A 15,181-nucleotide genomic window follows, 5' to 3' on the forward strand; every position below is an offset into this window, starting at 1 on the left:
CTTCTGTTGTAACCACACAAAGCACTGCCCTTAACCACTTGCTTACTGGGCACATAAACCCCCTTCGTGCCCAGGCGAAATTTCAGCTTCCGGCACTGCGTCGCTTTAACTGACATTTGCGCGGTCGTGCGACGTGGCTCCCAAACAAAATTGATGTCCTTTTTTCCCCACAAATAGAGCTTTATTTTGGTGGTATTTGATCACCTCTGTGGTTTTTATTTTTTGCGCTATAAATTATCAGTTAAGGCCAATACGTATTTTTCTAAAAAAAATAAAAAAAAATCGCAATAAGCGACTGGTTTGCGCAAAAGTTATAGCGCCTACAAAATGGGGAACAGAATTATGATTTTTTTTTTTTTTTTTTTTCTAGTAATGGCGGCGATCTGCGCTTTTTTTTTTTTTTTTTTTTTTTTTTTTTTTTTTTTTTTTTTTTTTTTTTATTATTGGGACTGCGATATTGCGGCGGACGTATCGGACACTTTTGACACAAATTTGGGACCATTCACATTTATACAGCGATCAGTGCTCTAAAAATGCACTAATTACTGTATAAATGTGACTGGCAGGGAAGGGGTTAACACTAGGGGGTGAGGAAGGGGTTAAATGTGTATCCTGGGCGTGTTCTAACTGTGTGGGGGGAGGGGGGTGACTGGGGGAGGTGACCGATGCTGTGTCCCTATGTACAAGGGACACAGATCGGTCTCCTCTCCTCTGACAGCACGTGGAGCTCTGTGTTTACACACAGCTCCACGTCCCTGCTGTTACCGACGATCGCGTGTACCTGGCGGACATCGCGGTCGCCAGGTACACGCATCGGCTCTTCAGCGATGTGCCGGGACAGTGTTTACCTGCTGCGCGCCCCCCAGAGGCGCGCGCGGGTAATGCACTTTAAATGACGTCCAAAGGCGTCCACTTGGCACTTGAGAGCCGCGCTGTTGACGTCTTTTGTCAATAGCGCGGGTCTCAAGTGGTTAAAGTAACAATGAACACCAGCCTAAAGGCGCTTTAGCACAGGGGCTGGTGTAAATAAGTCTTTAAGCTTGTGTGCATCAGTTCTAAGGTAGATCTGCATTATCAGTGGACGGAAGAAGTCGTCTGGTTGCCCTGTAGAGGAATGTAGATGGTAGTTCCCGCTTTATCGTTGTCCCTTCTCATATTGCCACCTCTTCAGGGAGACTGTGCTTTAGGATGCTGTTCTCTCATGTGTAACAAGAATTCTGGATGCAGGTTCTGTTTATATTTCCATTATTTAGCCCCTTTTTCCAGAAATGTTAGAGAAATTGAGAAATATGCTCTTCGTACACAAGCTCTAATCAAATGTACTATATCTTATATTGATTATCTTATTTACAATTTAGTAGTAACATAGTTTATTGATTTTTCAGGTACACTGTGTTCTATGGGGATGATTCAGCAACTGGTATCTTTGCTTCGCACAGAGCATAGCCCTTTCCATGAACATGTCCTCTCTGCCCTATGCAGGTAAAAAACATTATGCATGTCTGAAATTTCATTGTATATGTTTTCTAATGACAATAAAGGCATTCTATTCTATCATAAAATATACATGAACAATTATGTTATATATTCTGCCGCACACAATCCAATAAATCCCAGTGATGGACCCCGCAGGTATTTTTTCCCAGGCTCACTGTTCCTTTCACCTTTCACATATTTAAAAACAGTTTTTCTTCCAAAAAGCTTAAGTATTTTTCCTCTATCTAGATAATCCGGTGATTACAAGTTTCATTTGCTTTCAAGGTTATCCCATGTTAATTATTTCCATACTCACATTTGAATAATGGGACTCTTGCACCTTGTACCATTTATCCAGGTGAACATTTCCCCTGTAGAGCATGTTCTAGCAGTTTCAACATCCAAGACTGAAATACATTTACTCTGTACTAGCATTAGCAGTTTTCGCTTCTGTTTGTAGATCTGTGTATTAATGCCCAACTGTTTTACAAAAAAGAAAAATTCAGTGGCTCAGTGAGGTAAAAGACTGAGGGTAGCACCAGAGGGCAGGTGAATATTACAATGTGAAAAATGTGGTAATACTGCGCTGTCAAGTATATGAGCAGATAATGAGTATGCATGCAGCTTTAAATGTGAGACACACACACACAAAAAAGACCAATATAAAGCAAAAATAAGCCACGCAAATAACGTGATAAAAAAAAAATTTCAACTAGCATACGTAATTGTGAACATTAGGCTTTTAATAAATTGAAATCACTTAAAACAAACAGGTTACCCTGTTCGCAATATGTTTCAGTGAGTCCCAGTGAAAAAGATGAAAAAAGTCAATCAAAAAAAACCATCAATGTCTTATTTTCAAGCAAAGGACGCATCAGATGATATTTCGGTGGTTAAAACACACTGCTCTCCTTCAGATACAATGGTGACATCAAACCAAAGGGAACCATAGAACAGTGAAATGATAGAAAGTCCTCCACCTTCCAAACACACTGCCTCTTACCGAAAGGGAAGATCCCAACCGGAAGGAAAGAAGGCTGACATAGCGTAATCCAGTAAAACAATTTAATATAAAAGAGAGTTTAAAATCGCACTTGCAATAAGTAGATAAAAATTTGCATGTGAAAAATATGTAGCCGGCCGGCTAACACAGTGACGAAACGGCGTGGGCTAGCGGCGTGCTGATGTCATCACTACATACAGTGTCCCGGAGTGAACGGGCTGTGTTAGCCGGCCGGCTACATATTTTTCACATGCAAATTTTTATCTACTTATTGTAAGTGCGATTTTAAACTTTCTTTTATATTAAATTGTTTTACTGGATTACGCTATGTCAGCCTTCTTTCCTTCCTCACCTTGGCTAATCACTATTGATCATCTGTGAGCGGTGGGAGATCTTTCGGATACCGGATATCTTGCTGGGTAGAAAGCCACACGCCAACAGAAGATCTCTGGTTGGGATCTTCCCTTTCGGTAAGAGGCAGTGTGTTTGGAAGGTGGAGGACTTTATCATTTCACTGTTCTATGGTTCCCTTTGGTTTGATGTCACCATTGTATCTGAAGGATAGCAGTGTGTTTTAACCACCGAAATATCATCTGATGCGTCCTTTGCTTGAAAATAAGACATTGATGATTTTTTTTTTTTTTACTTTTCTTTTTCATCTTTTTCACTGGGACTCACTGAAACATATTGCGAACAGGGTCACCTGTTCGTTTTAAGTGATTTCAATTTATCAATAGCCTAATGTTCACAATTAGGCCCCTTTCACATTGGACCAGGATTTCCGCGGGAATCGGCCGCTAGCGGTGCGGTATTAACCCCCGCTAGCGGCTGATAGAGGGTTAATACCGCCCGCAATGCACCTCTATAGAGGCGCATTGTGGGCGGTATTGCCGCGGTTTCCTATTGTTTTCAATGGGAAGGAGCGGTATACACGCCGCTCCGCTCACCGCTCCAAAGATGCTGCTGACAGGAGATTTTTTTTGTCTCCCGCCAGCGCATCGCCTCAGTGTGAAAGCCCTTAGGCTTTCACATTGAGTTTGCAGTGAAGGAGTTTTTCAGGCGGTATAGCAGCGCTATTTTTAGCGCTGTACCGCCTGAAAAACTCCTCAATGTGAAAGGGGCCTAAATTTTATCTTGAAGTAATTTTTTGGTATATGTTTCATGGGCACAATTTTAACAGACAAGGACCACTTTTTCTGCACTGTTTGAACGGGACATCAAATTTTAAATTTATATATATATATATATATATATATATATATATATATATATATATATGTGTATATGTATGTGTGTGTATATATGTATGTGTGTGTGTGTATATATGTATATATATATATATATATATATATATATATATATATATATAATTATTTTTTTTTTTTTTTTTACAACAAGGCCAATTCTTTCTTTCTTCAACAACCAAAGTTAAATTTTTCCGCACATGTTACTTCTATCTAAAGTCTGCAAAAGAGACTATCATTTTGGCTTCTTCACATAAGGCTTGCTCACTGTGGTGCAAAACTTTATTTCCATCAAAAGTCTGCCAAAGAGACACCATAAATGTTCTGTGGCCTCGTCATACAGACTGGCTCCCGAAGTTGTTGTTTACTAAATGAAGCTTGCAGGGAAAATCAATTTTACATTTTTTTGTTTTCTTTTATAAATGTCCGTTTTGCTGCAGCAGGTTCTACACACGTTACAGATGTGCCACTTTACAGGCAGACTAGGGGGACCTCTCAAGGCATTATATATAAAGGAATTTTGCATTTTTGTTTTACTTTAAGCATCACTCAAATCACTGCTCCTTTAAAAAACAATCTTTTAAAAGCTTTTTTCATTGGTACATGAAATGGGGCAGTAGCCGGGCCCTCGTACCCTTTTTATTGCCAATAACTTGCATAAAAGCCTTCAAAACAGGGAGTTTTAATTGTTCAAATTTGGGTCCCATCGACGGAAATGCAGTTCGCCGTACGAACGTCTTACATAAATTATAATCCTAAATACCTCTCTCTCCTGGCTGGCATATGTCAGAGGGGAATCTCTGCCCCTCCTGCTGCTCTCCTTTAGATTGGGGAATGAGAGTGGACGGAGCTCACGTGACCGCAGAGTCACTGTGCAAGAAGGTATTTAGGATTACATTTTAAAAAAAAAAACTGATACAGTACTTGATAACTTCATAAAAATATAGAGGCTGGGGCACGGATGAGCCATGGCTGGAGCACAAATGAGGCATGGATGGAGCACGAATGGATGAGCCAGGGATGGAGTGTGCATGGATTGATGGATGGTGCATGAATGGATGAGCCATTGCTGCTGCACTCGGCTCTCCCCCTCTCCTCACACGCTGTACTGATCAGCGTGAGGAAAGGGATGGAGCTGAACTGGTCAAGTCCTGGTTTGTTTACAAGTGATCACGCGTCATTGGACTGCGTGATCATGTGGTAAAGGGTGGCTATCATTGACCCTTTACCCCAATCATGACACGCCAAGTCTGGGAGACCCGACGGTCATGGAGATTCCTGGGTACGTGCCTCCCAGGGTCATCCGACCATGCTGTAGCCATCATTTGGCTATGGCCCGTTTGGCAAGTGGTTGTTAACCCACTATACTTTGATCATGCCATGCCATCCACTCTGTTATATATTGCTATGTATCCCTGTGTTATCTAAAAAAAAATAAAAATAAAATAACAAATGCTGATTTTTTTTTTTTTTAATACCATATATATGAGCGGCTCACCTGACTCCTCGGCTCTCTTCTCTGCCTGGCTAACATCTATAGTGGGCGGGGCTAAGCAGGGGAGGAGAAGACGCGTGGATGCCGGGAGCCATTCTGATATACGGTATAATCTGCAGGGTTTTTTTTTTATAGAACATGGGCACAGGGAAACATGGCATTATATAACCGAGGGGATGGCATGTTCATAGTATAGATATAATTGCACCAGGAGGGGAGGATTGTGGAATGGATGGAACTGACAAGCAGGGAGGGGAGGAGGACACAGACGCAGGAGAGCAGGGCTGCGAATGATGGAGGCATGTAAACTGACCACGGTGTCGGGGCTCAGCAGCCATGAAAACTGTGGTCAGTTTACAGGAGGAAGGGTATAGCCAGGCAGAATCAGCCAGGTATTTCAGGTGTTACAGGGGCCCAAATTACACAGCACAAGCACTGTGCTTTATAACATGCTTTAAGGGAACAGGATACTTTGTTACCCCCCCCCCCCCCCCCAAAAAAAAAAAAAAAAACGCTTTAAGGATCTCCACAGGCGAAGCTTTTATGTTTTATATGTTACCTGTGTAGAGTTACAGTGGAAGTCTAGTGCTAGAATTATTGCTCTAACATTCACCGCAATACATCTCATATGTATTGCGAATGCCGCTTAGATATGCGTGTGCAACTTGCATATGCATTCGCTTCTGCAAGTGAGTACGTAGGGGTTATGGCGCTTTTTTTTTTTTTTTTTTTTTTTTTTTTCATTATTATTTTATTCCTATTACAATGTAAACATCCTTTGTAATATAGTTAAAGGATGACAGGTCCCCTATATGGGACCCCGTATCTCTCCTCCTACCTTTTTGAAAGCAAAAGAACAAGAAGACGTGTGGTGTGTTTTTTGTTTTTTTTTTCCACCCTAAGCCAGAAATTCTTCCACAACATCACTCTGGTCCAAAAAGATCATAGAGGTGTACAGAGACGATCTGATCTCTGCTCACCTCTATGGCCAGCTGTGTGGGGATCCAGTGGCTAATTACCTGCTTTCACAATGCAGTGACAACAAGCATTCTGTTTTGTACAGTGGAATGCATTGAAGGCACTCCGTCTTTCTCTAGGGTCTGAGTTTGGGCAGCTCACTCCAGAGCGTTGTAATATATAGCGCAACACATTGCAGCACACAAACGCATACAGTGTGTTGCCTTGCTAAAAAAAAGCCCTGTGTGGTATGTCTATCTGTTATGATGCATTGGCAACCTATTTACAGTGAATAGGTTGCCTTAACTCGACACATTAGCATTTACGGTAACCTGTGTCTAACGCACCACAGTATGCCCGAAGACAGGTTTTCTGTAAATGCGTAGTTGTCATTTGGTACTTCCCTATGAAGTATTTTCAACAAATTTTAAAATGGCCATGCACTTGTTGATGATGATGATGATGATGATGATTATTATTATTCATTTTTTTTTTTTTTTTTTTTTTTAAGAACCTCAAAGATCATGCAATCTATCTTCAAAGGATTCCAAGAATAAATTCCTCCCAATTTAAGACTTTATTTTTTGTTTACATAATTTTCTGCTGAAGACCTAAGTACTTATTGCTTCTGTAGAATTGAATGAGCATTTCCCATTATGCTAAAGGCTAAATGAAACAAATACTACACATTTTGAATTCTTTACAGTAATTATTCTGGTTTACTGTTACAGCTCTAAAGTTTTGGTTGCTCGACTAAGCAACTCCATCATAGCATATATGTCTCTCCCCTGAGCTGCTAGTAGAAGAGAGCGGGAAGAAGGTAGAACATGTAAAACCATTTCTTCATTTCAGAAATAAGTTGATGGCTTTTTTCTTTTCTTTTTAAGCATGGTGTCAGATTTCCCACTCGGTATAGCTGAATGTCGAGCACCTGAACTAGGTTTTGAAGAGCTGCTCAAAGAGCGATGTCAGTTAATACAGAAGCAGGAGGACTTTAAGGTAAAGATTTTATTTTCTCTGTTGAAGTACAGTTTTGCCTCTTTTCCACTGAGCGGTTCGGTTCGCTTAGAATGGAACGAGTTACAATGGTCCGGTCTATTCTGCAGAGCATTTCCACTGCAAATCGGACCATCCGGGACCATGCAAGGTTTAGAAAAAAAGCCTAGCACATCCACCAATCAGTGAGATGTATTTGTAGGTCCGCCCTAATGGAACCGTTCCATTCTCTGGCCCCACATCTGAAGCAGGACCCAGAATGGTCCGGTACGGTTCGCTTTTATGGCACGCTTTCATAATGGAAACGCCCAAAAAAGCGTACCGAACCGATCCGCTCAGTGGAAACGAGGCATTAGATCACCATGTCTGTGAACCAGAAGGTTACCATTTTTAAATAAAGTAATCTAAAGCTACAATTAAATACATCTCTAGTCAAATAGCATGAGCAAATAGATGTGTCCAGTCATTGTGCAAGTTGTCTAAGCACTAGAACCCACTATGAATGTTGCTCTGCAGTAAAAGATATTCACACTTGGTTCTTCTTCGCTGCACTCTTTTAGTCCTGGTTCAGACATATGTGAATTGGATGCAGGTTTCCCTGCTTCCAATTCACATGACAGGCAAGTTGAACCAGTTTACGCATGTCCGGGGCGGTGCACAGTCCAGATTGAAAAAGGGTCCGGTGCTTTTTTGGGTCTGGTTCATGTGCGAATTCAGGCTAAAATTCGGACCTAAATCGCACCTGAACCAATGTACAGAAATGTATCGGAACCCAGACATGAACCTGCGACCGCACACATGTGAACCCAGCCTTGGTCCTCATACATATGGGTGTATTTACTAGTACAGTATACAAACGAGCAAATTTCGGCACCCAGGAGGTGCATACAGCCCACTCTCAGCAGCTTGTCAAATTCAATGACAGACTGAAATACGCTTCAACTGTATGCAAAACAGGGACATGCGGAGAGGTCAGTGGCTGTTGAGGCACTGGCTAATATCAGAGCCAGATACACACAGGTTACATATTCACGAGATGCGTATTTGATTCTCATTATTTAGGCGACTGCAGTTTTACTCATTTAACAAAATTATTTACAAACGCTGTCGCTTTAAGATATAATGCTTGGGGGTTCTGAGCCTAGCCAAAAGAATGATGAATTTTACATGTAGGAGAGAAGTGTCAAATAGTTAATTACCATAAGAAGGTAATATACAAATAATTATTATATATTGTTTTTAAAAAAAATTTACTAGATTTTCAAAAACTGTACTCAAGTAGGTGTAACGGACAGATTACTGAAGTTTGAAGTTATAACTTTAAACCAGTAATTTCACAGTAAATCGATAAACAAAAAAACAAAAAAAATTATTATGTTATAAAATAAAGTCATAATAATATATTATTTAACCACTTCCAGACCTTAGGTGTTTTTCAGATTTGGTGTTTGCAAGACTAAAACATTTTTTTCTGCTCGAAAATTACTTAAAACCCCCAAACATTATATATATTTTTTTCTAACACCCTAGAGAATAAAATAGTGGTCATTGCAATACTTTTTGTCACACCGTATTTGCGCAGCGGTCTTACAAGCGCACTTTTTTGGGGAAAAAAAAATCACTTTTTTTAATAAAAAAATAAGACAACAATAAATTTGGCCCAATTTTTTTATATATTGTGAAAGATAATGTTACGCCGAGTAAAATGATACCCAACATGTCACGCTTAAAAATTGCGCCCGCTCGTGGCATGGCGTCAAACTTTTACCCTTTAAAAATCTTTATAGGCGACGTTTAAAAAATTCTATAGGTTGTATTTTTTGAGTTACAGAGTAGGTCTAGGGCTAGAATTATTGCTCTCGCTCTAACGATCGCGGCGATGCCTCACTTGTGTGATTTGAACACCGTTTTCATATGCAGGCGCTACTCGCGTATGCGTTCGCTTCTGCGCGCGAGCTCGACGGGGCGCTTTTTAAAAAAAATTATTTTTTTGTTTTCTCATTTATTTTTATTTATTACTTTTTACACCTGAAAAAAAAAAATGTGATCACTTTTATTCCTATTATAAGGAATGTAAACATCCCTTGTAATAGAAAAAAGCATGACAGGTCCTCTTAAATATGAGATCTGGGGTCAAAAAGACCTCAGATCTCATCTTTAGACTAAAATGCAATAAAAAAAATAAAAAAATGTTTCTTTAAGAGGCTGGGCGGGACTGACGTTTTGACGTCACTTCCGCCCAGCAGAGCTATGAGGACGGGTGAAGGAGATTTTTCCTTCAGTCGCATCCCCAGTCAGCAGCCGAGCGCACCCGATCTCCTCCGCCGCTACCGACAGCTCCGGTAAGCGGCGGAGGGCGCGGGAGAGCAGCGGGAGCCCTCTCCCGCCACCGATAACGGCGATCTTGCGGCGAATCCGCCGTGAAGACCGCCGTTATCGTGTACAGGACCGCTCACACTAAAGATGGATACCTCGGTTGTGGCAGCAGCTGCTGCCGTTACCGATATATCCATCTTTAAAAAGAGGACGTATATCGTCGTGCGCAGGTCTGGAAGTGGTTAACTTGATTAAAATACCTTTTCAGCAGCAGCAGCAGATTCACCCTCAACTGTGTGAGAAAAACATGAGATTATGGGTAAACCTTATACCCATAAACCCATGTTTTTTCCTTGTACGTAAAAGGGCTGGGCTGGAAGAGACCATTTGTCTTTTAGACCCCTTTCACACTGGAGCGCTGCCAGCTAGGACATCAAAAAAAGTCCTGCCAGACGTTTTTTGCTGCTCTTTAGGAGTGGTGAATATCCCGCTCCTAAAGCGCCCCTACCGTCCGGGCGCTGTGAGTGTGAAAGCACTCTTAGACACATGCCCTCTTCTATGACACTGCAGTGAGAGGAGAGCCTCCACTGCAGCATTTTTATTGGACAGCTTGGACCAATGGTGCTCTAGCATTGGTCCAAGGCTCCAAGCTGTCCATTGAGCTCAGTGCCTCTTACAAGAAGGCAGAGGCACTGTGAGCCCATCCTCTGTCTGCTGCAAACAGCATGTGCCAGCTTGTATTTAAAATGGCTGTGCTGTATATAGCTTCTAACAATCTGTGGAAAGAGCTCAGTATCTCTGAAACCGTAGGAGCCCAAAATTTTGACCAGTGGTGGGGTAGGACTTTAGCTACCTACTCCCCAAATTTGTCCAAATTGGGCCCAAAGAGTCAATATTTTGTGTGATCACCATTATTTTACAGCACTGCCTTAACCCTCTTGTGCATGGAGCTCACCAGAGCCTCACAGGTTGCCACTGGTGTCCTCTTCCACTCCTCCATGATGACTTTGCGTAGCTGGTGGATGTTGGAGACCAGCTCGGTGATGTCGTCATGAAGAGTTGGAAGGGGACTCCAGTGGCAACCTGTGAAGCTCTGGTGAACTCCATGCCCAAGAGGGTTAAGGCAGTGCTGGAAAATAATGGTGGCCACACAATATTGACACTTTGGGCCCAATTTGGACATTTTCACTTAGAAGGTTTAGACATTAATGGCTGTGTTGAGTTATTTTACAGGGACAGCAAATGTACACTGTTATACAAGCTGTACACTCACTACATTGCAGTAAAGTGTAATTTCTTCAGTGTTGTCACATGAAAAGATATAATAAAATATTTACAAAAATGCGAGGGGTGTACTCACTTTTGTGAGATACTGTATACCCTAAACAGACTTTCTGCGTTTGGTGCATACGTCCCTGTACACAAGTACTACTCTTATGCGCATACAGGTGAAGTGGATTTCAGCCTGGCATTGAATTTTATTGTCTTAGGCAGTGGGCTGTATGCAACATCTGTGCCACCCGAATGGCAAAATGCACCCTGAATTGTTCTGTAGAGGCTAATGCTCCCATGTACATGAGGTCTTCCAAAGAAGTGTAAATTAATGAGCCTGCACACGGGGAGAGTTTTCCTATAGACTGGAATATCTCCTTGTGAAATGGCATGTGTTCAACTACTGAATCTACTTGTCACCTCCTAAGAGATCAGAAATGGCCAGATTTATTGGAGGGAATGACTGAAAATGTGAACATTGCTGACCTTGTCTAGGCTAGTTATGATTGAAAGTATTGCTTTTTTCCCCCGCACAGTATTTGTATAGATGGCTGTCTATAAAACATATCTTCTAAATTGCATTTAAAAATAATTTGCTTGGTTACTTTTCAGGTTGATATGCATAATTTGGAGGAATTAAAGATGTCTGAGGCAGTTTGAAATTGCATATAGTGGGCCATTTTGCCTCACGGCCATATATGAAAGGCTTGGCCAGGCAAAATCCAACCGAGTTCTTAGATTGTGACTGTGAGAGTTTCATTAGATGGTTGGATGAATCTGAAACAGCATGTTGGTTACGATAATTAGCATCTTTAGTAAAGTTATTTGGAGGTTTTCGTCCTCCTCATATCTTGAATTAGGCTTTCTAGAGATGTTCAGTGTGACAACATCCTTATTGTATGGGTAATTTAGAACTGGGAAATTATATCCTTTCTTGGTATGGTTTTAGCAACTGCTCATTTACTTGTTACATTTTGATTTGTTTTTTTCTTAAGGTTGGTTATTTGCATAAACCTAGATAATTTTTTTCATGCACTATGCAATTAAATCCAGACTGTTAATTAGCAGCCTTACTAATGTGAAAACGAGTAGTTTCTTTCTCTTGCCTATTTCAATTGTCTGTTCATGGCATGGTAGTTTTTTATTGCTGGGTGAGCTTTGTTACACATATGCATAAAAACATGGTACAGTAAAACCTTGGTTTGCGAGCATAATTCGTTCCAGAAACATGCTTGTAATCCAAAGCACTTTTATATCAAAGCATTTTTTTACAGGGTATAAAAGAGGAGATGCACTGTACACACAATCAGTTCATCTGATGAAAATGGTCTGATGGATTTTTTTCATCAGATATCTGATGAAGCTGACTTTCATCAGTCTTGCCTACACACCATCAGTTAAACCCATTGTGTCAGAACGCGGTTACGTAAAACACGACGTGCTGAGAAAAATGAAGTTCAATGCTTCCAAGCATGCGTCGACTTGATTCTGAGCATGTGTGGATTTTTAACCGATGGACGTCCACACAGACGATCGTTTTTTTTCTATCGTTTTTTTAACCATCAGATAATTTTAAAACAAGTTCCTATTTTTTTTCACTGATGGATAAAAAAACGATGGGGCCCACACACGATTGGTTCGTCTGATGAAAACAGTCCATCAGAACGTTTTCATTAGACAAACCGATCGTGTGTACGCGGCATAAGTGTAAAAATAAGTTGCTAAATGTTGTACCTTCATTAAATGTAACCATATTGCTACACTTAGAGGCTCCTCTCTTCTCTTTTATACCCAGTTGTGACATGACACTACTCTCATATCAAGACATTGCTTGTATATCAAGGCAAAATTTATTAAAACATTTTGCTTGTCTTGCAAAATGCTCTCAAACCAAATTTCTCTCAAACCAAGGTTTTACTGTACTCTGCACACTAAGCAAACACCATTGGCTCTAGCCTCCGTGAACAGTAGTATGTTTATGTTTAAAGACAAAAATACTTTTTGATTGTACAGTATAGGACTCTGGCATATTTAGTGTGCTGAGACTCCTAGGCCATGTGTTTATGCAGCTTGAGCTTAGTCTCAGCACTCGTGTGAATGAGAGGTCTAAATCCTTACGATGAGTTCAATGCAGATCCCTTCAGGTGATTGGACAATGGTAAAAAAGGCTATAGGGACATCCCCCTTGTATAACTCCTCCCGTTCCCAGATAACTTCCTTTTTTGCTAATGTCTTCGGGTGATGGATCTCTTCTTTTGTCTACATACAGAAGCTTGGCTTCTTACATTGAATTATTTTATGTAGCTTCCAGCTTGGTGGACTCTGAAACAGAGCCTTAAGAGGCTGTACCCAGACCCAGTATGGTGGACGATGTGGGGCTGACCTGTAATGTTGCTATGCCCTGGATCCTGCTAAGGAACATATCATCCGTCCCAGCTATGGTCCGAATCTGCAGACGGAAGACTGTTTTTCTTTCCGTGTTCATCCGATCCCCCACATAGGGGGAGCGGCGATCTGACAGGGCGGGATCCACATGTCTGGAAAAAAAAACAAGACACCTAAAGTGCAAGTATACATAAAACAATTTTTCTATCACAAAGAAGTCATTGGTAAAATGTTCTAGAAAAAAAAATGGGTCCATAGGTTGGTTCTGAACATACCACTTGATTTACTAAAATTGGAGAGCGCAAAAATCTGGTACAGCTCTGCATAGTAAACAATGAGCTTCCAGGTTTTTTTTTTTTGTCAAAGCTCAATTGAACAAGCTGAAGTTAGAAGCCGATTGGCTACCATGCACAACTGCACCAGAGTTTGCACTCTTGCCTTTTAGTAAATCAACCCCAAAGGGTGAAAGTAATCTGGTGCCAAATCCTTTGTCACAAAGGCAAAAAAGTTAAGGAATAAATAAACATTAATCAAATCCAAGATTAAATTATAAAAATGACTGTTTACATTCATAGCAAGTATCCCACTGTTTGGCACCCGTTTTAAACTGTCATATTTAAGGGTGCATAATGCTGGCACTGTTATACCATTCGCTTTCTCTTTTGTGGTGCAACCGTTGCGTCCCCCACCTACTTCAGTCTTTTAACTTTGAGCCATACATGGTACCAGAGCATGGGGCTGATTCATCTGATTAGAATGAGACACACGACAATCTCTCCAAAACTCAAGGAGACTTTTGCATCACTGATTTAAACTATGGCAGCATTTCCATCCGCGGATCTCCTTACCCGGACATTTCAAAGCATTACCATATATACTCGAGGTATAAGCCGAGTTTTTCAGCCCTTTTTTTGGGCTGAAAATGACCCCCTCGGCTTATACTCGAGTCAGTACCTGAGTCCATTGCAGAATCCAAGCTGTGTACTTGTCTGTGACATAGACGGCGGCCGTGCAGTTTTAAAAGATCGCGCTCCTCCTTCTGCTGTTGATAGGCACACTCGGTTCCTCAGAAAACACTGTGTTCAGTGTTCTGCCTATCACGATCGCCCTCTCGTCTATCAAGAACGTGAGGGTGATCGTGATGGGCGGAACACTGAAAACAGTGTTTTCAGGGAAAACGAGGGTTCCGCCTATCACGGAACAGCAGGAGGAGCGCGATTTTTTTTTTTTTAAAACTGCACGGCCGCCGTCTATGTCAGACTCATTACCGTGCACAGTGAGGTCAGGCTGCAGTGGGCACAGTGAGGTGCTGGGAATCCTACTGCGCATTCGCGAGGCGCTTCTCTCTCCTGGCCCGGGAGGAGCAAGCCCCGTGGTGATGTCAATACCCGAGGCTGAGGCTCCTGGAAGTGAAACGGGATATCTGTGAAAGACAGGTATCCTGTCCCCCCTCCCCATGAAAGGTGCCAAATGTGGCACTGGAGGGGGGAGGAGTACAATGGGTGGAAGTTCCACTTTTGGGAACTCCGCTTTAAGAAAGCCTGTGTTACTGTACTCAAGGAAATGGAAAAATTCTGTTTTACTCTTTTTTACTTTAGCACTGTGTTTAGCAACAGTAAGGTAGCATGGACCAAGGAGGTCATTGTATGTTAAACTATCTGGTCTAAACTTGCTGAGGAATTTAGGAGGCATGGTTTACTTTTAGTTACTTTTCCTTTTTTCCTTTTAGGAAGAGTTGGAGTTTTGTGAGCGTCTTTTGAAGATCTGCTTCCAGGATACTCTTGATGACAACAGCATGGACCGATGATCTCATAGAAACTGTTGTCACGAATATTGTCTCATGATGGGGCAAGCTGATGACTAAAATATTTGGTTATAGACTGTTACCGTGGCTCTCCTCAGACATATACAATCTTTGTTTCAAAAGAGAAGTCTGAACTAAATAAACATCATTGGAATGAACTATTTAATTTGTATTCCTGCATAAACTGCTTGTGTGTCTTGGAATAAAAAATACATATATTTTGTAAAATTTTA

General features: G+C 41.2%; 1 protein-coding gene across 1 annotated transcript in view; it reads left to right on the plus strand.

The window, feature by feature from the left end:
- HSPBP1 (HSPA (Hsp70) binding protein 1) overlaps positions 1-15,181 on the plus strand; it is a 54,581-nt gene extending 39,400 nt beyond the window's left edge. The window contains exons 6-8 of the mRNA XM_040325726.1: positions 1,386-1,482; positions 7,063-7,174; positions 14,874-15,181. Coding sequence (XP_040181660.1) covers positions 1,386-1,482; positions 7,063-7,174; positions 14,874-14,951 — 287 coding nt within the window. The 3' untranslated portion in view covers positions 14,952-15,181. The remainder of the gene's footprint in view (positions 1-1,385; positions 1,483-7,062; positions 7,175-14,873) is intronic.

The sequence above is a fragment of the Rana temporaria genome, chromosome 10 (assembly GCF_905171775.1).
Source record: "Rana temporaria chromosome 10, aRanTem1.1, whole genome shotgun sequence".
NCBI classification, from domain to species: Eukaryota; Metazoa; Chordata; class Amphibia; order Anura; family Ranidae; genus Rana; species Rana temporaria.